This window comes from Telopea speciosissima, chromosome 11, assembly GCF_018873765.1.
Source record: "Telopea speciosissima isolate NSW1024214 ecotype Mountain lineage chromosome 11, Tspe_v1, whole genome shotgun sequence".
NCBI lineage: Eukaryota > Viridiplantae > Streptophyta > Magnoliopsida > Proteales > Proteaceae > Telopea > Telopea speciosissima.
Window position 1 is genome coordinate 53,363,976 of NC_057926.1, and position 26,366 is coordinate 53,390,341.

Consider the following 26,366-nt stretch of genomic DNA (forward strand, 5'->3'; position numbering starts at 1 on the left):
CATAAAGGGCGCGGGGTCTCATCAGTTCAGAAATCTAAGTGGAGTCTGATGCACTGCTTACTGGTTTTATTAAAATGAGGGAGCTACAGCACTTAAGTTATAAAACCAGTTAGCCCCCATCCAAAAAAAAAAAAGCCAGTTACGCGATTGGCTTGTCCACTGAATCAGTTGGACAAAACAATGGTAAAGAATAGTGCACATAACCCACCATCCACCAGACTGTCTAATACAGAGCAAGCTGCTTCCATTTATGGGATGGAGGCATAGCAACCCCCCCCCCCCAACACACACACACACACACACACAAAAAAGCATGAATCAGGGTAGCGCAACCATCTGATTTAGAGATCAAACTAGAACAGTTTGTCAGAAGTTAACATCAACAAAATATTAGGCTGCTACCAAAATATTATCCATAAGGTTCTATAAATGTTCCTCCTAAATAGTGGTTTGCTGACAGATTTCAAACTTGAAAGAAGAGGGTAATCACCATCTCGGATGGAAGAAAATTAAAACCATGGAACACATTTTGCCTAGACCAAGAAAACTTAAACTGTTTTTTCTTCCTCCTTCAGCGAGGAAAAGTTCTTAAAGAGTAATAAAATACAAAAGCAATCACACAATTAACTTCCATTAATAAATTATTCACCATTCTCTTTGTTTTCTGTATAAGTAGAGGGAAAAACAACATTGGATTATTGAATAATTCTCAGCCAGCGCACTTCTGCCCTCCACAACTTTAAGGATGATACTCTGCTTCTTGTCTTGTACAACTTCATGGGAGGGGAGGGGAGGGGAGGGGGGAGGGGGGAGGGAAAGAAAAATTCAAGGAATGGTTAAAACTCTGTATTTTCCCATATAAACACTCAAGTGGTCCTTTCAAGAAGATGAGACAAGCATGAACACTAGAAGTAAAATGATCAGGAGTTCAGGACTCAGCCCTCAGATGAATATGAAATGGAAAACTAATGTACCTCTCAAGTATATTTCTCTGCCTTGTAATTAACTTGTGGATTGCGAATGTCTTCCTGGCTTTGAATTAATCTGATCTCTAAACTGCTTGATTGAGGATCGAATCCTGCACTTTTATAATCATTTATTGTCCTTCGCAACAGGGCCTGCGAAAATTAGTAATGATTATTAAAGTCTCACCAATCTTAAAAAGACTACATCAAACAGAGCAACAATGTTTCCATATGGGAAAGGGACAAGCTGTCCGCCATCAAGCCAAGTATGGTTGAAGGGACTTCTATCTGACATATTGATAGCTTGTTTGCCCCAAAAATGGATGTTAACCATGTCCATTTCTACTCACGGTGAGTTTCAGCTTAAAGGCTGCTAACATTGGTGTATTTGACCCAAAAATGTAAAAACAAAAAGGAAGTTTATATTTTGATAACTGAAAGCAAATAGAAAAAGAAAAGGTCAAGTGACACAGAAACTCTGGCTCACAAGTTTTTTCAAACACATTTAGTACATAATTCTGTAACACTAGGCCAGCAAATGGGAAATTGGACTTTGTAGAAGTTCAGCTCTGGTTTATGAAAATTGAACTACAATTTAGTAGGCAAGATGGTAGCAGGGTTTAAATCTGACAAAGAAAGGTGGGCTTTGGCCTTTAGAAGAAAGAATAAAGGTACCAAAAGAAAATTATAGATCCTTCTCAAACAAGCAATTCGTAATCACAAGAAAATCCAATAGAGAGGATTGAAGGGGAAGAGAAAGGTCACAGCTTGCTTAGATGGTTAGTCATCTCGTATAAAGGTTGGTTAGAAACCTGATGCTAGGATTCATTGGGCTAGGTTTCGCTGGCAGCAGGCTAGGATTGAAGTTTTTGGTATTAGGGTTTGAAATACACACAAGGATAACATGGAGAGAGAGAGAGAGAGGTGGAAGTCCTTTACCCTAGGAATAGCAATAGCGCTCACTAAAGTAGGTACTTCCACTGTTCCACCCCTATTGGTTCAGGCATGGTATGAACTTTATAAGGTAAGTATTAGGATGGTCTTTGAGAAACTTAGGGTGCTAGATTTGCCCTGCCTCGTCTCACAGGTACCCACCTCATGAAAATTGTAAAATTTGTGAGCCCCATGTATGACGGGCCACGAGTATGGATTTCAAATAATTTTAGAAGGGTTCTCCTAATTCTAGGTTCCAGATCTGGTCTCTTTTGATTTGGTTCTCTTTGGTTTACTTAGGGCCTAAGTTGGGTGGGGAATACTAATACAATCATGAGAGGTGAGGGGATGGCAATGTGGTAGGTTTAAGAGGGCTATCATCGATACCATAGAAGGTAAACAAACCGATATCAATTAGACCCATCTAGCACCAATTATATTTTGATCTCTTCAATGTGTTTATCAGGTGGACCCAACTCAGCCTCATAGTTGTCAAGGCGACAAGGCGTCGCCTAGGGGACACCAGAAATCAAGGCGAGAGAAAGGTACCTGGACGCCCAGGCGACGCCTTGACAACTATGCTCAGCCTTATCTCAACTAATGGGGTCGGCCACATGGATCTTTACCCTCCAAACAGTTCTAGTTAAAGCTATACTTGTGACAAGGCCTAAGCTATGCATGTCTTTCCTCACCACTTCTCCCAGAGTCATTTTAGGTCTACTCCTGGCTTTTTTAGCTCCTTCAATCTGAATCAAATCACTCCTCTATACTGGAGCATCTAAAGGCCTCCGTTGTACATGGCCATGGAACTTCAAACAACTTTCTCATAGCTTATCATGTATCGGAGCTACTCTGAAATCAGCTTTAATTTGTTCATTCCTTATTTTATGCTTCCTAGCTTTACCACACATCCATCTCAACATCCTCATCTCAGCTACACTGAATTTATCTATATGATGTTTCTTAACTACCCAATAATACACACCATACATCATAGCCAGTCATATGACAGTCCTATAAAATTTTCCTTTTTAATTTTAAAGGAATATGCCGATCACACAACACTCCGGACACACCTGTCCACTTCATCCATCCAATTTTAATTTTGTGTGGAACATCATCCTCTATTTCTCCTTTTTATTTATGACTGAGCCAGTAATGTAGTCCTAGATAGGTAGGAAACCTACTAGGAGCCAGACAAACCAGGACCTGTTGAGTTGTTGATTCGATGGGGGCAGAATTGAGATTTTAGGTTAATTTTAGGGTTAGGATTAGGGTAATGGGGATGTATCTTATATGGTAAAGCTAGGCAGGTGTAGGGGAGTCTAATGAACTAGGTTTTATGGGTTTTGGATGGGTAGAATAGGTTAGATGGATTTGGGCAGCAACTAGGGTTAGGGTTTTGAAAGGTGGAAGATGATGAAATCTACGATTTATAATAATAGGAAATCAGGTGGTTGAATGGGATTAATAGTTAGGTCGAGTGTGGGTAGGGTGGAGGGAGTTATATGCTGAAAGTTATAGCTAAATCAGATGGTTAAATCTGGAGTTATGGAGGTTTCCTAGTAGATATAGGAGAGAGGGTTAAAAGTGTAATTTCAGGCAATCGACTGCGTGGATGGTACTAAATTTTGGATCAAGTCTCTCTTAGAGTTTGAGGAAGTTTCGATCAAAATTTTAGCAGGTTTTAACGGTTAGATTTGGCTGGGCAGAATTCTCGCGAAAACCACCTTGCATGTGATCTTCTAGAAGGGAAGAAGAATAGTTGCAGGTTTTAGGGTTCTAATAGATCTGTGGTTTGAGTGTTGGCCATGGGGATTGATGGGGCAGGGTTTACAGGATTAGGAGAAGAAGGGGAATGGTTGATGATATTAAACACTTACTTGAAGTTGCAGATCTTCAATGGCAGCAGCTTGAAGCCAAATAACAGATCCTCCCGGTCTACAAGACGCAAGGAGTCAACTGGAGATCTACCAGTCCTTTCACCTTGATATGACTTACAAGGCAACACTCAACAGATCAGGGCAGCATCAGCAATGGCAGCAAGCAATAGTTTTTTTATTAATCAAATTCGTGTTGCCCCCCTTAAAACTTTATATAAAAGACTCAAAATTAGACTCCTACACTAAAGGAAAGGCCTAACACAATCCTTAACCTATTAGGTAACTTAAACTGACTAGGAAATTGAAATAGACTCAAAATAGAATCATTATCCAGCCCAACTAAACAATTAAAAGATAAACTACTAAAATCACTTAAATTGAACCACTGGTTCAAACTAGCTTTGGACCGGTTCAATTTAAAACATTAAAAACATGAAAATAAAACTAAGTATAGGACTAAATCATCTAATATCGTACGCAACCTAATTACCCATATTTTAGGCCCATAAAAGTGGCCTATTACATAGAAAACCCATGGGATCCAACATGTATGTAACCCAACCCTAGACTTATTACTAATAAAATAAGCCCATTTCGGTGATGAATCTGCATGACCCAAATACTTAAAATAATCACTTTACAGAATCTCCCTCTCATCAATTTTCACCACCTCATTATCCGTCCTAGTGTAACTAAAGTTACATACTATATACTCCGTCTTTGTTCTACTTATCTTAAAACATTTTGATTCCAAGGTCAATCTCCATAACTCCAACTTGGTGTTAATCCTTGTTTCTGTCTCTCCACAAACAATATCATCAGCAAAAAACATACACCAAGGAATCTTATCCTAAATGTCTCTGGTTAAATCATCTATGACAAATGTAAACAAATAAGGGCTCAAAGCTGATCAGTGATGTAACCCAATTATAATTGGGAATTCACTACCTTGTCCCCTAACCACCCCCCCCCCCCCAAAAAAAAAAAATAGTTCTTACACTAGTCACCACATCATTATACATATCTTTAGCTATGTCCACATATTTACTTGACGCACTTTTCTTTAATACTGGCCAAATTAACTATCTAGGGACTGTCATAAGTTTTTTCTAGGTTAATAAAGACCATATGGAGATCCTGGCATTCTCTAAATCTTTCCATGAGTCTCCTAAGTAAATAGCTTCAGTCATTGATTTTCCTGGCATAAAACCAAACTTGTTATCCGTAATAATAGTTTCTTGTGTCAAACGAGTTTCAATAACTCTCTCCCATAATTTCATTGTATGATTCATTAGTTTTATGCCTCTAGTTATTACAGCTATGAATATCACCTTTATTTTTATAAATCGGAACCACAATGCTTCTCCTCCATTCATCTGGCATTTCTTTGTGCTCACAATCTTATTAAACAACTTGGTTACCCAAGATAAATCACGGATTCCTAAGCTCTTCCACACTTCGATTGGGACCCCATCTGGACCTAGTGCCTTACCTACTCTCATCCTCCTTAAAACTTTTTTTGTTTCAGGCACCCTAATTTTTCGTACATATCTACAACATGTGGTGTCTTGAAGGGTAATACATATCTACGACATTTCGGGATACTAATACTCGAAATGTCTTCATCTAATAAACTGTAAAAATAATTTTTCATCTCTCCTTATTGTCCACATCCCTTATTCTAACTTCATCATCTTCACTTTTAATACATCTAACACGCTATCTTATAGATAGTTTTTTCCCTTTCCATTGTGCTCAAATTGTTATAAAGATCATCATATTTCTTCGCCCTAGCTTTTTCCACAATCTTCTTATGTTTGTTTTTAGCAAATTTATACCTTTTTAAATCTTCTACATCTTTAGTGTTTGTCGGTCTAAAACTCGCTTTCTTAGCATTAATGTCTACTTGAACCTCATCATCTCACCTCCAAGTCTCCTTAGATGAATGACATTTTCCTTTAGATTCTCCTAGGACATCTTTAGTAACCTTTTTAATAAAAGTAGTCTCATTCCACATCGAAATCAGGGTCTCGATCAAAGTCCCACATTCCCTGTTTAACCAATTTATTAGTAAATGATTTCAAGTTTTCTCTTTCTAAGCTCCACCACCTTATCCTAGGGCAAATAATCTCACCTTTCTTACGATTCGGCATAGAGACATATCTATGACCACTAATCTATGTTGTGCGGTTAGGCTCTCTTTTAGTATAAACATACAACCCTTACATAACAACCTATCAATCCTTCTAGTTAATTAGAAATCTATTTGGCTACTATAATGCCCACTTTTGAAGGAACTAAATGATCCTCTCCCTTTTCAAAGTATGCGTTTACTATAGATAAATCATAAGCCACAACAAAATCTAAAACTGAAGTCCCCTTCAAATACCTCACTCCAAAACCATATACACCACGTACTCTTTCATAGCCCCTATGATTACTTCCAACATGTCCATTTAGATGTCCTCTGATAATAATCTTTTCTCCTTAATTAAAACTTTGCACTAATCCATCCATGTGTTCTCAAAATTATATCTTACATTTTTCATCTAATCCTACTTGGTGTGTAAGCGCTAATTATATTAACAACCTCTTTCTCCAACACAAGCTTGATGGATATAATCCTATCACCAAATCTTTTAACATCCACATAATTTTTAAATCCTTATCGACTACTTTGCCCACTCCACATCTATTACCTTTATATCCTGTATACCAAAGTTTAAAGTCATCCAACTCTTTAGTTTTTTTACCCTTCCACCTAGTCTCTTGAATGCAAGCTATGTTAATCCTCCTCCTTATAGCATTTATCAATTCTAGACTGTTACCCGTTAAAGATCCTATGTTCCAAGATGTTAATCTAATCCTACGTTTTTGGACTAGCTTCTTTACCTGCACTCGTCCATGGTGTGAGAACCCTTAATCTGATCCTACGCTTTTGGACTTGCTTCTTTACCCGCATCCTTCCATGGTGCAAGAACCATTTTTGCATGGATCTTAGAACCTTATATTTTCAACGTTCTACTAGGGTATCCCCCCAAGAAGCGATGCGCTACACTTTGACTCGGGTGTAGTGAATAGTGAGCAAGGGTTAGCTACGACGTCCCCTATAAGCAACGAGCCACTTCAGCGCCTGGATGTGGTGACAAGTAGGCAAGGGAATTCTCTACTCCCAAACTTATACAAGCCGCATGGATATATTTCGGAAAATAAAACTAGAAGCAGCGGAAGACATACCTGCAAGCTAGATACTGCAAGCTCTGACGCTCTATCAAGGTTGTCTGGATATTTCTGAAAAGCCAAAATAAAAAGCAACAAGAATATAAACTTGCAACCTAGATATTTTGCTACTAATGATAAGTTTATGGCATGGATTGAGCCTGATAAGAAAAATATGAGAAGCCTTACATTGCTCCATCCCAGTAATAGTGCAGTCATTAGATCTCCTGTGCCCTACAATTATATCCGCTATATACATCAGTAGAAAAACATAAAACTGGCATTTCGGGCGAACAAAAATGAGGAGCAACAATTATGAGAAGCAACTCCTAGGCCAATACATTCTTTCTACATCAAGGAGACCATTAGCTAATTCAAACCTACATCGCTTCAAGTGATGGAAATATAAAACAGCAACAAAAAATATGAGAAAGGTGGTTAAAGTCACAACCAAAGTAGCTAAGTAGTTTCGCCAAGACCAATTGATAAGCTGCCAAGTGAAAAACTATAAAGTCCTTACCAAGGTTTATGTGACCAAATGGGCTATCATGTGGTCATAAAGGTAGGTTTTTCCAGCACAATCTCCTAGTTTATGAAAGAGATGATATATAGTTAAATATAAGTCATTAAATGTTGAGGCTGATTATCCAAGCAGTTGTATATTTTGGTAATGCTTACAGACGTGTACAGATACTTTCACTTTTTGCTTTTTTACCAATGATCATGACTACCTGTTTAATCATTTTTCCCAAATGATTTTCTAGAACTAAATCATTGAGTTCAATTTATTTTAGATATATTGCAAACTATAACACAGAAGTATGGTTTATGACGTTAAATAGCTTTTCACGCATCCACAAGCATTGCACCTCCAAACATATGGCTTATTAGTGCGAGCCACAAGCATCTGATCTCAAGGATATGATAACAAAGGCTAGACTCTAGAGTACAGCCATTGTCTGTTGATATGGATATCAACAAGAATCAGATATGGCCATGAAACTGCATATGGATCATCAACAACAACAAACTCAGCCTTATCCCAACTTAATGAGGTCGGCTACATGGATCCAAACAAAACAAAGTATGGAAAACATAGTTTTAAACCCCCCCCCCCAAAAAAAAAAAAAGGATGGGGAAAGAGATGAGAGAAAGACGGGAAATAAATAGAAAAATGAAAGATAGTAAGAGGAAAGAGGCATAGCCCAACCCGTCAGGAGAATCTCAGCTAAATGGGGTCTGCGACATGGATCCTTGACCTCCAGTAGGCTCTGTCTGAGGTCATACTTGGAACAAACCCTAGCATATGGATCATCATTGACTACAATGAATACAGAATCCATAGTGCCCCTTGTTGGGAGTGTTGGAGAACCTGAGTTAGGATTAGAAAACGTGGCGTGAGATTAAAAAGCATAGCTGGATGGAGGATTTCCACAAAATAGTGCATTAAGATTGTGGTTGATCCTGACATGCCAGAGAAGCAAAAAAGCAAAGATATTTCATAAATGAATGAGGATTTTAATGGAAAGTACGGATAATATTGGTGAAGCATGGTGTAAAAAAGATGTGGTTTCAATTTGGAGTGAAGGGGGTTAGATTAGGTGAGTGGTCAATTGGAACAGTACCATGAACAGGAATTGCATTTATGGTGCTAATCTTGAAGAATACTATGGGGATTCTAGTGGATGTAATTGAAGATCTGTGTGATGTCAGGGCAAGGAATTCCCAATTATGATTGGGTTACATTAGGTATCAGCCTTAAGCCCTTATCTATTTGTGCTTATCATAGACGACTTAACCAAGAGCATTCAAGACGAGATCCCGTGGTGTATGCTCTTCGCTGATGATATCGTTTTGGTAGATGAGACAAAAGAAGGGATTAACGCTAAGTTAGAGCTATGCAGATCAACCTTGGAAACAAGAGGGTTTAAGATTAGTAAAACTAAGACGGAGTATATGATGTGTAATTTTTGCCACTATGATGGATACTGACATGGTGCGAATTGAGGAAAGAGAGATACCGCAAAGTGACTATTTAAGATATCTGGGGTCAATCATAAATCAAGAAGGTGACATAGAGGTTGATGTTTCACAAAGAATTAAAGTGGGATGGATGAAGTGAACAGGTGCGTCCGGAATGTTGTGTGACCAACATTTTCCTTTATAGGACTGTTGTACGACCGGCTATGATGTATTGGGCAGAATGTTGGGCAATTAAGAAGTGTCATATTGAGAAGCTATGTGTAGCAAAGATGAGGATGTTAAGATAAAGTACAGAATGAACGTATTAGAAGTTGACTTGGGATTTGCCCTGATCAATGACAAGCTTCGAGAGAGTCTTCACTGGAGGCACAGGTATGCCCCAGTAACAAGGAGTGATATGATCACAATTGAAGGAGCTAAAAGAGCTAGGGGCAGGCTTAAAATGACCATAGGAGAAGTTGCGAGGAAGGACATGCATAGTCTAGGTCTTGTACCAAGTATGACCTAGGATAGAGCCTATTGGAGGGCAAGGATCTATGTAGCAAACCCAATTTAGCTGAGATTCTCCTAACTTTCTGGGCTGTGCCTCTTTCCTCTTACTTTCATCTTCCATCTTTCATTTTTCTTTTTATTTCCCATCTTTCATTTGTCAATTTTCCATTTTTCATTTCTCATCTCATTTCCCATCCCTCTTTTCCTATCTCTTTATTCCCCTTTTTTTGTTTAGACCACAGTTTTCCCTGCTTTGTTTTGTTTGGATCCATGTAGCTGACCCCATTAAGTTGGGATAAGGCTCAGTTTGTTGTTGTACTATGGGGGTTCTAGTGAGGAAAACTAACAGTAATCTTCAATAGGTTCAGAAATAAAAATTAACAGAAAGAATTAAGATTCTACTTAGAAAGATTGGCTAGCACTCCGTGTTCTACCACTAAGCGAATTATACCGGCATATAAAAATTCAGAAGCAAAAGCATAACTTAAATAAGGCCTTCATGTTTTTCAAGCCTTACCCCACTCCTAGTTTGGCTCTCACTCTGAAGTTAGTTTATAAAAATGCGAAACAATCCAAGAAACTGAACAAAACTAATAATCAAATGGTCATACTGATGCAAGAACTCCCCATTCCCCTTTCCTAGGGCTTGGTCAGATTGACAAGTTATCAAACATGGCTCCACAGTCACAGATCACCATACCCATAAACAAGAATGGGTTCGGTAAATCAGTTCTTAACTTAGATATTATCGGAGTTAGCAATGTAATATATCAGACCTGTTGATATTCCCCAGCCAGTCAATCATAACAAAAGCTCTAGAAGGTTAAATATTTTCAACCTCGTCTTCATGATAAACAATTTGATCAATTTGAAATAGTACCCGTGTAAAAATTCAATCTTTAGAAAGCTACAAAGAACTACAAGCTGTCCTGTGATCTGCAAGAAAGAAATTTTAGCGACCCAGAAACAGACCCAACCATGAGATGCCATGTTAATCATAGTAAAATCTCTGGAAAGCTTGTTATTATTAACCTCACTTTCTCCTAGATAGAAGTGAGTGAAGGACTCGAATAAAACCAATGGAAGCACAGAATTTTAACTCGTCACAGAAACAGAAACACAGAATAACCCCCCTCCCCCCTAAGGAAAAAGGAGTAATGAGTAATGCAATGCAATCATGAGGTCACGTGGTCAATATTACTCAAACAAAAACTAAGAAAAATTAGGATTAAAATTACTTATTAGTTTGAAGAAGTTACAGGTCAATCTCTAGCAAACCAAAAGAATCTCCAGTTGCAGAGAAACAAAAGCCGGACTTTTAGGCAACAAACAGCATAAACAACATACCGTAAAATATGCAGGAATTTTGGCTATCACAATCTTGAATTGCTCGAGAGGTTGACCCTGCAATAATCATGTAGTCAATGAAAATTTATAGGTAATCATTGACGATGGATCAATGTTACTTCCATTCATACAAGAACAATATATTTGCCTCTAAGATCAGAACATGGATTTAAAAAACCAAAAAGATACACAATCAAATAATAGATTCCAGATAAACCTTTAGAGAAGAGAAATATGCCATGTTCATAGGCTAAGAAACCATAGTTTCTGTAGTAGAACTGAATCTAAAACCTAATCTGTAGCAAGACAACTAGAAGAAGAAAGCAAAGAAGAAGAAGAAGAAGAAGAAAAGGAGAGTAAAACCGAGAGAGAAAAGAAGAATTCTCACGATTTAGTTGAATTACTAAATCGTGAGAGAGATGTTTATTTATAATAAAACATTAATGAGTTACAATAGAAAACCCCAAAATACCCTTGAGACATAAAACTAATTAGAACTAACTAAAAGGAACCACAAAAGACATAAATAACCCCAAGCACCTAAATACGATAATCTTAACACTCCCCCTCAAGCTGGAGCGTAGACATCACCAAGATCCAGCTTGGAACAGCCACTTGCAAACTGTGGTCGAAACAAAGCTTTGGTAAACATATCTCCAAGCTGAAACTGGGACCGAACAAAAGGAGTAGTAATCAACTTCTTTAGAACTGCATCGCGAACAAAATGACAGTCAACTTCAATGTGTTTGGTTCGTTCATGAAACACCGGGTTGTTGGCAATATAAATAGTAGCCTGGATCACAGTACATCTCCATGGGCTGATCACTGAAATAACCAAGCTCATGAGTAAAGGAACGAACCCACATCAATTCAGCAGCTGTATGAGCCATAGCTTTGTACTCAGCCTCTGCACTGGAACGAGCAACAGTAGTCTGTTTCTTGCTATTCTAAGTAACTAAGTTACCACCAAAGAAAGTACAATAACCAGTAGTAGATCTACGATCACCATCAGAACCAGCCCAATTGGCATCAGAAAATCCAACAATGCTAGTGTGTTCATGACGGAGATAGACAAGCCCCTTGCCAGGAGCACCCTTAAGGTAACATAAAATACGACACGCAGCCTCCCAATGAACTTGCTTAGGTGTCTGCATGAACTGACTGATAACATCCACAACAAAAGAGATATCAGGACGAGTAACTGTAAGATAGATAAGTCTACCGACCAGGCGTCGATACTGGTATGGATCACTAAAGGCTGTGTCATCAGAAGCACCAAACTTGACATGAGGATCCATAGGAGTATCAATAGGTTTACAACCCGTCATACCTGTCTCATCAAATAAATCAAGAACATACTTCCTTTAGGACAAGCTTAGACCGCGAGAACTGCGAACAACCTCAATGCCAAGAAAATACCGGAGGTTACCCAAATCCTTAATCTGAAAATTGTCAAGTAGATATGTCTTCACCTGTGCAATCCTAGAAGCATCATTACCAGTGATAATAATATCATCAACATATACTGCTAAGATGACCACATTAGACCCCTGTCGTCTAACAAAGATAGAGTGATCAGAGTAGCACTGAGAAAATCCACAACTAGCAACAACACTGCTAAATTTATCAAACCAGGCACGGGGAGACTGTTTCAGTCCATAAATTGCCTTATAAAGGCGACAAACTCGGACACTATCCTCCCCCTGAGCAACATACCCAGGAGGTTGCTCCATATACACCTCCTCCTGCAGGTCACCATATAAGAAAGCATTCTTCACATCCATCTGGAAAAGGGGCCAGTCAAGGTTAACAGCCAAAGAAAGCAAGATACGAACTGAATTCAGCCGTGCAACAGGAGAGAAAGTCTCAAAGTAATCGACCCCATAGGTCTGGGTAAACCCCTTGGCAACCAAACGGGCCTTGTGCCGCTCCACAGTACCATCGGGATTGTACTTCACCGTGTACACCCAACGACACTTAACAAGATCCTTACCAGGTGGGAGATCAACCAAAGACCTAGTCTTACAAGAGATGAGAGCCTCCATCTCCACATCCATAGCATTTTTCCACTCAGGGTGAGACATAGCAAGGGTATAAGAAGAGGGAATAAAAGTAGAATGTAATGCAGTAGCAAAAGCATGATAATGAGAGGGAAGATGAGAAACAGACATAATTTGCCAGAGGATAAAGAGGACGGGTAGTGCAAGTACGAGTACCTTTTCTCTGATCAATAGGGAGATCATCAACATCAACAGGAGGATCTGCAGGCAAAGAATCAGCTGGTGGTAGTAAAGGTGGGTCCGCAATAGGTTAAAGTGGGAGCAGCGGCTGCTGTTGGTGACGACGCACATAAACCTGAACAGGTGGGGCAGCTATCGGCAGAGGAAGAGGAGGAAGAGGAGCAGGGGCAGCAACCCGACCAACTTCATCAAGATGAACATCAACAGAGGAACTAGCAAAATAAGGGGAACTCTCGAAAAAGGTAACGTCAGCAGAAATAAACTGTTGGCGAGTAACAAGGTCAAAACATCGATACCCCTTCTGGGTACAAGAATATCCAAGAAATAAACACTTAACAGCCCGAGGAGATAACTTATCAAGCCCGGGGCGAAGCACATGAACAAAACACTAACACCCAAAAACACGAGAAGAAAGAGAGAAAACAGCCCGATCAGGAAACACTACTTTGAAAGGAATTTGATTATTTAGAACAGATGAAGGCATACGATTAATTAGAAAAAAAGCTGTCAATACTGCATCTGCCCAATAGAGTTTGGGAACATGCATATGAAACATCAAAGAACGAGCGACATCTAACAAATGGCGATTCTTGCACTCGGCCACACTATTTTGTTGGGGTGTATAAGAGCAAGAAGTTTGGTGAAGAATGCCATTGTCAGAACAAAACTGAGAGACCTCACGCTGAATTAATTCAAGGGCATTGTCAGTACGCAAATTTTTTAAAGGAACACCAAATTGAACTCGAATTTCATTATAAAACTGTTTGAAGATAGAAACAAATTCATATCGATCCTTTAAGAGGTACAGCCATGTCATCCGAGAATGATCATCAATAAAACTAACAAAATAAGAAAACCCTAACCGACTTTTGACCCTACAAGGACCCCAAATATCGGAATGAACCAACTGAAATAAAGAAGTACTCCTAGACTCTGGACTCAAAGGAAAAACAGTACGATGATGCTTGCCAAGCTCACAAGCTTCACACTAGATACGGGAGACAAACTTGTAACTGGGAACAAGTTGCTGCAGCTTAGATAGAGAAGGATGTCCTAGCCGATAGTGCCAATGTAAAGGAGATACGCCAGGAGAAGTACCAACCACTGCAGTGGATGTAGTCCCCAAATCAAAGTAATATAGGCCTCCCTTCTCATACCCGCCACCAATCTTCGTCTTTGTTGCAAGATCCTGAAAGACACAATAAGAAGGGTGAAAGGTTATAGAACAATTCAAAGTTTTAGTTAATTGACTAACAGACAAAAGATTAAGAGGAAGCTTGGGAACATGGAGAACATTAGTTAAAGATATGTCAGAAGACAAGGAAACTTTCCCATTACCAGTGACTGGGATAGAGGATCCATCTGCAATAGAAATTCGAGATGACATAGAAGGTTGTGTGTAAGATGAAAACAAATTAGGCTTACCGGTCATGTGAGAAGATGCTCCGGAGTTAATGACCCACAAAGAGGATGAGGATGCGAAGCAAGCAGTAGTACCTGAGTGGGCAAGGACAGCGGTAGATGTAGAAGAAGAAGCCTCAAGTTGCTAGACTCGTTGTAAGAGTTGAGAGACTAGATCATTAGAAGAATTACCACCATCAGTGGAGGATCCCGGGGCAGTGTCAGAAGAGTGCACAGAATCAGCCCCGCCATTAGATACAGCAGAGTTTGCAAATTGCTCACGGGCCCACTGTGGTTTGCCATGTTTGAGCCAACACTTATCAATAGTATGATTAGACTGATTACAATGAGTGCACCATCGAGAACTAGCATCAACAGAACCAGAACCAGCAGTGTTAGACATATTCCCACGACCTCCAGAACCAGCGCCACGACCATGCCCAAAAGTAGAACCACGACCGCGAGAAGAGGTACCACCACCACCACGGCCACGCCCTCCAGTAGAAGTGAACAGGGTAGAATTATCTTTGTTGGTAGGAGCTGAATCAGACTTCACCACTGAAGGGGATACAACTCTCTGGAGCCGACAATATGCTTCATTCATAGAGGAGATCTTCTCTCCAGTCAACAATTGACTTTTGACAGATTGAAGATCGAATCTAACCCAGAGAGAAATTTGGCAACCAAAAATTCAGATCGTTGGGACTTAATTACAACAGCATCAGTAGAGATAGGCTGGTATACATTAAATTCTTCCCACATCCCCTTCAATGAACTGTAATACTCACCAAGGGATTTTCCATCTTGTTTAAAAGAGAAGAATTTCTCATAGAGATCATAAATTCGGGACAGATTTGTATCTTGAGAGTACCTTTGCTTGAGTTCTTCCCAAACACCCTTGGCAGTTTTATGGAACATAACATTAGAAGCAATGGAGGGTTCCATGCTATCCAAAGCCAGCAAAGAAGGGTTGCATTCTCAGCTTTCCAATCATCATATTTGTCATCAATGGATGGCAGAGGGTCTATGGTAAGGTATTTCATCTTCCGGCGAGCAGTGATATAGACCTCAAAGGCTTGAGACCAAAGTAGATAATTAGAAGCACCATTCAGCTTCACACTGGTAATCTGAATGTTAAAGTTGTCGGTAGAAGACTTAGTATCAGCCATTAGGGAAATTAATAGATGCAAACACCAATGCAATAACATCCCAAGAGAAAATAAACAAAAACCCTGATCAAGGTAAAATCGATAGCCTTGAAGAGTAGGGCAGAACAGCCCAATACAGAAGTATAATCTTCGATGATAACCAGCACCAATGATGTATAATCACTGTAAATCCAGTAGCAAGGATGAAGAACAGATCCCAGAAAAACAAACAAATCAATTTCCTCAGCCCATTTTGGAATATCGATTGTCAGGGTTTTAGAGCAAGCAAGGAACCAATCTTCAAGGGCTTCGAACAGCAGCAGGGACACACACAAGCAGTTGCAGCGTAGCAAAGAACTCTAGTCCTTCATGAATATATGACTAGAGTTTAGATCAATATAAGCAGCATATGGTTGTTGTAGACCACGATATAAACAAAGAGGTGAAAACCCTTCAAAACAGCAGCAGCAAGGAGAATCTCGTGGATCAGAATTCAATGCTCTGATACCATGTAGCAGAACTGAAACTAAAACCTAATCTGTAGCAAGACAACTAGAAGAAGAAAGCAAAGAAGAAGAAGAAGAAGAAGAAATGAAGAGAGAGTAAAACCGAAAGAGAAAAGAAGACTTCTCACGATTTAGTTGAATTACTAAATCATGAGAGAGATGTTTATTTATAATAAAACATTAATGAGTTACAATAGAAAACCCCAAAATACCCTTGAGACATAAAACTAATTAGAACTAACTAAAAGGAACCACAAAAGACATAAATAACCCCAAGCACCTAAATACGATAATCTTAACAGTTTCCAATATTCATAGTTCACTGGGAAATGACATTGAAATTCGGCCATAAGCATATAAAAACTTTGTGATAAACAAGGCACTACAAATATTAAACTAGTACCAAATACATAATGTACCATATTGCACTCTAAGAATAAGTATAGTGGGTTATTTAAGAGCAGATCTTACGGTTAAAAACTTTATAAAAGTGGGTTTAAGAAGCAGAAGTAAACTCATATTTCATAAAAATAAAAAATAAAAACTCCATCCTTTTTCCACAGAACATCTATTGTGTATGTGTGTGTGTGTGTATGTGATAGATTTGTGTTTTCTAATTTTTCACTTTCTCTAATTTCATGATAAAATCAGGAACTAAATGGTTCACACCAATATCGCTCCTGAATGCATCATTTACTGCGCCCTTAAGCTTCACAAAAAATTATTTTATGAGTCCAAAAGATATATTCATGTCTCACTTGGATTAACATGATCTCAAACATCTCACTTCAAAAGTCCAGTGAGTATGGTATTCATTTATTGTGACAACACTACAACAGTAAGTCAACTGTCAGATCAAGTCCATTAGCAACTAAATTCTAAGCTAAAGGAAATTAAATCCAATTAAAAATCAATTCAAGTCATTGTATCTTTTCTGTGCTTCACTCTCCATTGGATCGCATTAAGTGATTGGAAACTGAATATATTTGCTTGTTTCCAAACAGGCTGATGACCAGCACTCACTTAAAACAACCCTTGCATCTATTTCTAAGATCATAAGGGTCAAATAACATAAGAAATTCAAGGAAATTGAAAGGTAGAATTTTGATCTGAAAGTATACAATGAAAATCAACATGATACCCAAAAAAAAAGAGTAGAAAGACATAGGTTGGGTTTGGCTGAATAAATAAATAAATAATGATCATTAGATAAATTCCTATTGTTTATCATGACCACAATTTTCAAGTTTGTGTTTAAACAATATTTTATCACTATATATTCAAACTTATGAAGTCCAGTATCTCAGGAGGTTCCCCTTGTAATTCTCCCGTAACAGGTTCCAGAGCTAAGTTGAAACTGACAAACAATAGCTCTTCATTTCAATGTGTGAGTATACCTCCGATTTTTTATGACTTCCAATGAGGAGTAAACTTTCACCAATATGTACACTTGTTATCACAACCTGAAATCAAAATTCAAAAATTAATTTATAGAATAAAAAAGAGTAGCAATGAAGCCTTTAGAATTTCATCTGTGGCAGCCAAAATAACTTATACACAACACAGCTGTTAGACCAAATTATTCTTTCTGTATGTATGATTATCAGATGCTTTGTGAAGAAAAGATGCTCCCAGGCAAGTTTAGCTGTGGTGATCTGTTATCTTCATCAAGGACAAGCTGGGCATACAATATTCTGTTATTCTCACAGGAAGTGAGAGTGAAAGGGAAGAGGAATGTTGATGGCAACTTATTCTGTAACTACACCCTAAAAAGAACCTATTCTCCAACAAAACAATAACCTGGAGGCATCAAATACAATCCTTGCAGCCTAAAAGGATGCAATCGAACTAACATTGGTCTGAACATATAGCATGTAAATTATGTGGGGAGAGCAACCTTTGCTTACAACATTAATAGGTTTTGGTCTATAAAACAAGGACACACCTATTATTGTTTTTGTCATTATTGACATGTGTCGAAGACTAAATGTCTCGGTGATGCAGATTCATCACCGAAATGGGATTATTTTATTAGGAATATGTCTAGGGTTGGGTTATATATATGTTGGGCTTTTGATCCCATGGGGGTTTTCTATGTAATAGACCACTTTTATGGGCCTAAAATATGGGTAATTAGGTTGCATACGGGATTAGATAGTTTAGTCCTATACTTAGTTTTATGTTCATGTTTTTAATGTTTTAAATTGAACCGGTCCAAAGCTGGTTTAAACCAGTGGTTCAATTTAAGTGATTTTATTAGTTTTTCTTTTAGTTGTTTAGTTGGGCTGGATTATGATTCTATTTTGAGTCTATTTCAGTTTCCTAGTCAGTTTAAGTTACCTAGTAGGTTAAAGAATGGGTTAGGCCTTTCCATTTTAGTGTAAGAGTCTAATTTTGAGTCTTTTATATAAGGTTGTAAGGGCGCAAAGTATTGAATACGAATTTGCTTAATAAAAAAGACTTTTGCTTGCTGCCATTGCTGCTGCTTTGCTCTATTGAGTGTTGCCTTGTGAGTCCATATCAAGGTGAAGGGACTAGTGGATCTCCAATTGATTCCTTGCGTCTTGTAGGCCGGGAGGATCTGTTATAAGGGATTGGTGGACCTCCAATCGACTCCTTGCATCTTGTAGATCGGGAGGATCTGTTTCTAGTTATCTTCAAGCTGCTGCCATTGAAGACCTGCAACTCCAAGTAAGTATTTGACATTATTAACCATTACCCTTCTTCTCCTAATCCTCTAAACCCACCCCCTTCAATCCCTATTGCCAATATTCAATCCTTACTACCGTCCTCATCCACCATTAATACCATAGATCCATTAGAAACCTAAAACCTGCAACTATTCTTCTTCCTTTCTAGAAGGTCACATGAAAGGTGATTTTTGTGAGAATTCTGCCCAGCAAAATCTAACCGTTAGAACCTGCTAAAATTTTTATTGAATATTCTTAAAACCCTAAGAGAGACTCGATCCAAATTTCAGTACCATCCACCCAGCCGATTGTCTGAAATTATACTTTTACCCCTCTCTCCTATCTCTACTAGGAAACCTCCATAACTCCAGATTTAACCATCTGATTTAGCTATAACTTTCAGCATATATTCCCCTCCACCCTACCCATACTCAAAATAAATATTAAGCCCATTCAACCACCTGATTTCCTACTATTATAACCCTAGATTCCCTCATCTTTCCCCTTGCAAAACCCTAATCCTAGTTGCTGCCCAAATCCATCTAACCTACTTCTACCCATCCCCTCCACCCTACCCACACTCAACCTAAATATTAAGCCCATTCAACCACTTGATTTCCTGTTATCATAACCCTAGATTCCCTCATCTTCCCCCTTTCAAAACCCTAATCCTAGTTGCTGCCCAAATCCATCTAGCCTACTTCTACTCATCCAAAACCATAAAACCTATATCATTAGACTCCTAAAAACCTGCCTAGCTTTACCAAATAAAATCAAACCCCATTACCCTAAACCTAACCCTAATTCTAACCTAAATCCTCAATTCTCCTAGTAGATCCTGGGTCTATCTAGAACTACATTACTCGGACAACAAATTGTCATCGCATCAACTAGGTGCTAAGGCAGCCTATTACCTCATGTATCAAGGGGCCCAGACACAGAAGATGAAGGAAAAATACCTTGAATATGGAAAATATACCTGAAAAATGATGCTTGGCTTGGGGGCCTTGGCATCGCTTTGGTGCTATGACAACTAGGCCAGACACTTCATGTACTTTTTTTCTTTTGTAAAAAATTAAAAAAATGAAAAATATGCGAGAGAGAGAGAGAGAGAGAGAGAGAGCCTCTCGGAGGAACAAACAAACATCTATGTCCTTGTTATGAAGGTGTATGTATGTATGTCCTTGTTATGAAGGTGCTTGTACATTTGAAGACATCCTCATATAGAACTCCAAGGGAAAGAAATAAACCAAGCTTCTCTTGATATTAATGAATTTCATAAGGCATTACAAAAGGGTGTACCCAGTGCACAAGACTCCCGCCACTGCGAGGTCTGGGGAGGGTCATAATGTATGCAGCCTTACCCCTGTTTTCACAGAGAGGCTGTTTCCAGACTTGAACCCGTGACCACTTGGTCACAATGGAGCAACCTTTACTGTTGCACCAAGGCCGGCCCTCTAAGGCATTACACTTTCAAGAAATCGGAATTGGAAAAATAAAGAGTTTTGTTCTATAGTATGGTTGTGAATACCAACAGGTTGAACAAAGAAAAAAATTAAAAAGGAAATATCACATGGAAACAGATTAATTTTTTGAAGCCAAGTAATTGGTTGTAGGACAGAACCAAGTGTGATTCAGAAGGCTAGAACACCACCTGTAAGGCTGTAACTAATGGTAATATGTAATAAACAACCATCAAATCAGATGACCAACTGTTCTATGGCTCTGTTTTTTTTTAAAATGAAAAGATGTAAATACCAAATAGAAAATTAAAAAGACGATCAAAAGAAGTAGCTGTCACCTAGACAAGTTTCCCTTTTATTGTTTTAGTAATCTAGAAACCTTTTGGCATAAAGTAGGGAAACAGCCTCTCCACAAAGCGAGGGTAAGGCTGCGTACATTATGACCCTCCCCAGACCCACCAGTAGCGGGAGCTTCATGCACTGGGTACGCCCTTTTTAGAAACCTTTTGGCATAAAGAAATAGAAGGATGGATGTGCATAACCTGACCTTTGAAGGTCCAGCAGCATGAAGAATGTTACAAGCTTCCAAGCCATCTCTTTCAGAAGTAATCCTGTACATATACAACAATAATATTAGAACATACAAGCACAAAATTTGGCAAGCAAATAGAAGAACTGAGAACAAACATTTCCTTAAATGCATAAGATGAGACAATTTTTTAAATTACACTGAACTCCACAGAGAACTGTTCTAAATACAACTATAAAAGAATTCTTGTGCAAGAGATAGCTTGGTTCAAATATTCAATGGTGAAGACAATATTTTGCTTCTGGGAGTTGTGGAAATTCTTGAGAAATTTCATTGAAATATTTTGAAATGGTCGAAAAATTTGTGAACACAGGAAAGTTTTTGGTGTTCACCAGATGGATTTTTTTTTTTTTTTTTTTGGGTGAATTCCAGATGGATTATTAAAAATTGAGATATGCATAATTGCATGCCTAGGGGCCAACAAGTATAAAATACATATATGCATCACAAAGAAAGAGATGAGTAAATCAACTAATTTCATGCAAGGAATAATAGTATGGATCCTCACCTAATTAAATACTGAATCTAGGTCATGAGGCTCTGGTAGAAGGCTTCATATCAGGCCTTATTATGTTGGTGGATATTATAAATTACTATTGATTTAGAAGTGTTATATTCTATGTATACATGATTTAGGCCCAATGTCTCAACTTATGAAATTAAATCTTAGTTATTTTCAACTTATATTTTATTTATATAAATTAACCAGATAAGTTAGCAGATTAGTAATATAATTTGGTGAAATTAATGATGCAGCCAGCCAAACTTAGATTCCCATCAAGGAATCAGAGATCAGATCATCAGCTCCACAAGCCTAGATCTAAACTATTTCATGATAAAACAGGGTTGAAAAAGGCTTGCTGATTAGCTGGTTTCAGTAGGCTGCAATGGGGAAAGAAGAGATAAGTGATGTTATGGGACTGTGAATAGTAATTGAAGAAGAGAAAGAGAGAGATGAGGGATAAGGGAGAAGAGAGAGAAAAGAAGAAACCTTCTTGGCTACACAATTCAGATCCAAATTTTGTATTCTATTACATTCACCATCATGGGGGGGGGGGGGGGAAGGGTTTACATATTTATAAGAAAACAAAAAAAAAGTTTTCTAAATCTAAAACACTTAGGTAGCTAGACTAACTTAAATAACAAGGACTCTAAAATATGTTCGTTAGAATAGTTGAGGCCTAAGTCTTCTTGATAACTAGGGTCCCACACAACTAACCAAAACATGATTCTTTGGTGACTAAACTAAAGCCAAACACATTGCCTACTAGTTAAATATGCATTTTTGTACACCCTTTAGACCCCCACTTTTGGGCCATATAACTTACCCCATAACAAATAAAACCAAAAGAACTAAAATCCCATACCCCATAGATATTAAAATAGGACCAATTTTTGGAGTAGGTCTACATTATTCTCCCTCGGTTCAAAAATTGTCTTCTAGTTTAGTAGAAGGGTAGAAATAAGAGCACTTTGTTGGGTGCTTACAGCTCATTGTCTTCAACTTGAACAAAATCCAGAATATGAAGCTTTGACCGCATATCCTTGTCTTGAAACATGTGAGGAAGAACGAACTCATGGTATGGCAAAACTTTCATTGCAATAGGGTCTTTTACAAGTTTGTTTCCGCTCAAAGGGGCTGAACTTCCTCAGTAGGCTCAGGAGAAACAGCAAGTTCATCTTGTTTAGCCTTTTTCAACTCCTTTTGTGGCTGCACTGTGACATTCCTTGGATCGGCTTTAAAGAACTATCATGTTGCAACCCTTTCAAGACAATAGTTTGTTGTAGATGAGAGGACTTCAACGTACATAAATTTGCTTCAGGATCAAGAACACCTTTTCGAGCTTCAATCCATGACTGACCAACTACAGCGGCATGTTTAGAAGAAGGAAACATGAGACATTGTGCCCCATTGAAGAGTAAATAGAGGACTCAACAAGAATATCATCATCAGAATTAATAATGATTTTGTCGGTTGTAGACAACATATCAATTACCGATTTTGAAACTACGCTTACACTAAGCCCTTCAACTATAAATAGAGAAGAAGTCTTCCCATTGGACAAACGAACTTTAGTTTGGAAAGTAAAGGTATCCATGGCCATCTTAGGCTCTAATACCAAGTTGATGCAACTAGCAAGTCCTAGATTCCAGTCAAGGAATCAGATATCAGATCAGCTGCTCCACATGCCCAGATCTAAATTATTTCTTGATAAAATAGGGCTGAAAAAAGTAATCTGATTTGATGGTTTCAGCAGCAAGCATTGAGGAAAGAAAGAGAGAAGAAAGAAGAGAAGAGATATGGGCAGAAGAGAAAAACGAGGAACCCTTCTTGGCTACGCAATTCAAAATAAATTTTGTATTCTATTCCATTCGCCATCATCATTGGGGGGTGATATATTTATGAGAAAACAAAGAAAGTTTCCTAAATCTAAAACTTTTAGGTAGCTAGACAATTTGGGCCCCATACAACTAATCAAAATAGGACTCTTTGATGACTAAAAAAAGCCAACTACATTACCCCATGGACCCCACTACTAATTTAATATCTCTTCTTATCCATCCCTCTAGGATTAGCTGGCTTAATAAATTAACCAAATAAATCAACAAATGGCTACAAAACCTACCAAATTGCCTTACTATTTACCTTTTAAATAACCCTTAATTCATCCATCTTTTTTTACGTAAATGTTTTTATTGCATAAAATTAAAAATTAGGGCAAGTAGTGGGACAGGCTGTCCTAGAGGGGATACAAAAATGCCACACTGAAACTTACAAGGCACCCAAAAATACAACTGCACCCCACCTTCACCTGCTCAAATGCCAAATTTCATTCAACAGGACTACACTACAAGGCAAAAATAAAGCCAACAATCATCCTATTTACCGAACTCTATAAAATTCCATAGATGAACAAAAGCCTTGAAGATAAAATAGGATATTGTGATGCAGGTGCAGTCATTCCAAGACTATATATTGTTTGATGTAGGAAATAACTCCAGTATGAAACATCTCCACTATACTCTACCATTCGGTTGGAAAATAACTTGAGTATAAATAAAACCACAATTCTTGTGCTACAAAATCCTAATAACAAATTGGATGCTTCTAATAATATCAATTGGCATTACCTATTAGAGGATAGGAACCAAGTTGAGGATAAAAATTATAACAAGAAAATAAATTCTAACGGAAAATGGCACAAAATAAAGAAAAACATTTGCTTGCGCAGAATGAGAAAGATATAATATTAGTACTTGGCAGTTGGCAATAGTACCTGAATCCTGTCAATAGTTCTGCTTCAAATTGGTTAGGAGTCAACATCGAAGCCACAGGAACAACCTGAACATTGACAGTGTTACAAATCACTGAACCATAAAACTAATTTCAACCATGATGACTGAGTTTTGTATGAACTTTTCTAAAAGCAGCACTTGTGAACTATTGGAGAATCATTCATGTCCAGCACTCAATGCCTGAAACAACCACTTCAACACTATCAAATGGCATTTTCAGAAAAATCCAATAAAAATAAGATAAAATAAACCTTTCTGATAATTGTTTATCATGTTACAATTATTGTATATCAATGTGCTCAGGTTCCAGTCTCAATAAACTAATCAGAGCAATCTGAATGCTTTTCAGAATGTGTGGATGGCTGAACCATTGACTGGTTAACATTTCAAAGCCTCTAACGTCTCAGGACATGAGAGTGGGTTGTCCAGGCCTTACTGGTCGACAACCAAAATGAATTCAGAATGCTGAACTGACGATCCCCGAAAACACTGCTTAGGTTGTATTGTTTAGATCCAATAAAAATAGCTTTCCCATGTAGTGCTTGATGAAAAACAAAGTCGAGCTTAAAAGTAGATGAGCTTTCAGATAGCGTTTCAGCCAGCACAGTGGGAATAAGATCATACCCTTTCTTAAGCTGGTGGAGCACATCTATGATAGCTGGAAAGGCTCCACAAGCCACAGAACAAAGAAGGAATCTGGACAGGATTGATAAAACTTTTCCTGTAAAACTCAGGCAGAAGGATGGTCTAGCTCTAAAGTTTTGCCAAAGTGAAACCAACAATGCAGACTTTTTTTTATAAATATATATGAAATAGTTCCATTAGAGAAATGGAACAGGGCAAGGAACCTGAAACCAAAAAATGAAAACATTTATGAAACACGCCCAAAAGAAAAAATGAACTGCGAAGAATGCCTAAATGTTAAGCTTTATTTCCACTGGTTGGTACTAGCCAAACACTGTCAGCAACAGAAATGGAGCCCTATACCTTAGGTTGTGCGATTCCATATCCATCCTCCAATCGGTATAACTGTCGAGCATATCCCCATACTGAATGCAGGCTCATATACATAAGAGATGTCATGATTATTGAACCACAATGATAACCATGTTGTTGAATGATCAATCAAAAAGAATCATAGGTTGCTGAATGTTTGCAAGTTGTAGCTATCGCCGAATTCATATTTTAATTTTAATCAGGGGGTTTGGTCTAGTACATTGGGGTGAGAAGTAAGAGAGGGCGAGAGCGAGGTGGAAAGAAAGGATTTCTACCAAATTCAGTAGTTCTGATTGCATGATTTATTATATTCCTTTTTTGTTTTTTTTTTGGTAGGCCGGGGGGGGGGGAGGTAGGAGGGTTTCTCCATCATCTTATCGGAATTGAATGGTGGAACGGGATCCATATAGTCAAACCTCAAATAGTTGAGACTTGAGAATATGCTTCAAAGACAATGACAAGATTGGTAGGTGCATATAACAACTATTGACCATACTCCTAAGTCCTGATCCTCCAAAGGATCTACACAAATGTGAAATTATACCATACTTAATTGTCCACTGTTTATCCCTATTCCTTGACACACTATTAAATTAGAAGGTAAATAAACTGTTATGGTTTCCTAATAAAATAATTCAAAAGGGACAACTGTAAAACAAAAAAAAATCGAGTGAAGAGAATTCCTAATGTAAACAGAGTAGCAAGGCACACTGCAAACCAGAAACAACTATTAACAGCAGATATGGCCTAATAGAATTGGCAGAACAGGATTCACAGCTGGCAACTCTAAGTCATTGGAATGAATTTTAGTGAAGTTTTAACAGTTAATATTACAAAGCTCCAAGACTTTGAGATATGGAAACATTAAAAAGTTTATCCATGGGAAAAAAAACAAGATATTCTTCACTCTACACATTGAAATTCCCATGTTATGAATAATTCATCAAGAAAGAAAAATAACAGCAAAGATGCAAAAAGAGAAAGAGGAAAAGAAAACACTCACCCTCTCTCGATAAACAGAAACCAGCTCTTGAGGAATGTAAAGCTTTCCTTCGTCACCCATCACTGGATCACAGACTATAAATGAAACCCCCCTTTTAGTCATGAGATTATAACTTTTGCAATTACATCATTAACTCTTTTGTATCTTTGACTATCTATTAATTGTTAGAGGCTTAGGGCTACCATTAACTAAATCCAAAATGAGAAAGCAG

The 26,366-nt window shown here is 38.1% G+C and overlaps 1 protein-coding gene across 1 annotated transcript in view; it reads right to left on the reverse strand.

Moving 5' to 3' along the window:
• Nucleotides 1–974: 974 nt before the first annotated feature.
• Nucleotides 975–26,366, reverse strand: part of LOC122646568 (pyridoxal kinase) — a 28,747-nt gene continuing 3,355 nt past the window's right edge. Inside the window, exons 5-12 of the mRNA XM_043840145.1 lie at nucleotides 26,156–26,229; nucleotides 24,138–24,202; nucleotides 20,818–20,881; nucleotides 17,515–17,580; nucleotides 10,823–10,879; nucleotides 7,190–7,234; nucleotides 7,019–7,072; nucleotides 975–1,118 (exon numbers count right to left, since the gene is read on the reverse strand). Of these exons, the coding sequence (XP_043696080.1) occupies nucleotides 978–1,118; nucleotides 7,019–7,072; nucleotides 7,190–7,234; nucleotides 10,823–10,879; nucleotides 17,515–17,580; nucleotides 20,818–20,881; nucleotides 24,138–24,202; nucleotides 26,156–26,229 (566 nt within the window). The 3' untranslated portion in view covers nucleotides 975–977. The remainder of the gene's footprint in view (nucleotides 1,119–7,018; nucleotides 7,073–7,189; nucleotides 7,235–10,822; nucleotides 10,880–17,514; nucleotides 17,581–20,817; nucleotides 20,882–24,137; nucleotides 24,203–26,155; nucleotides 26,230–26,366) is intronic.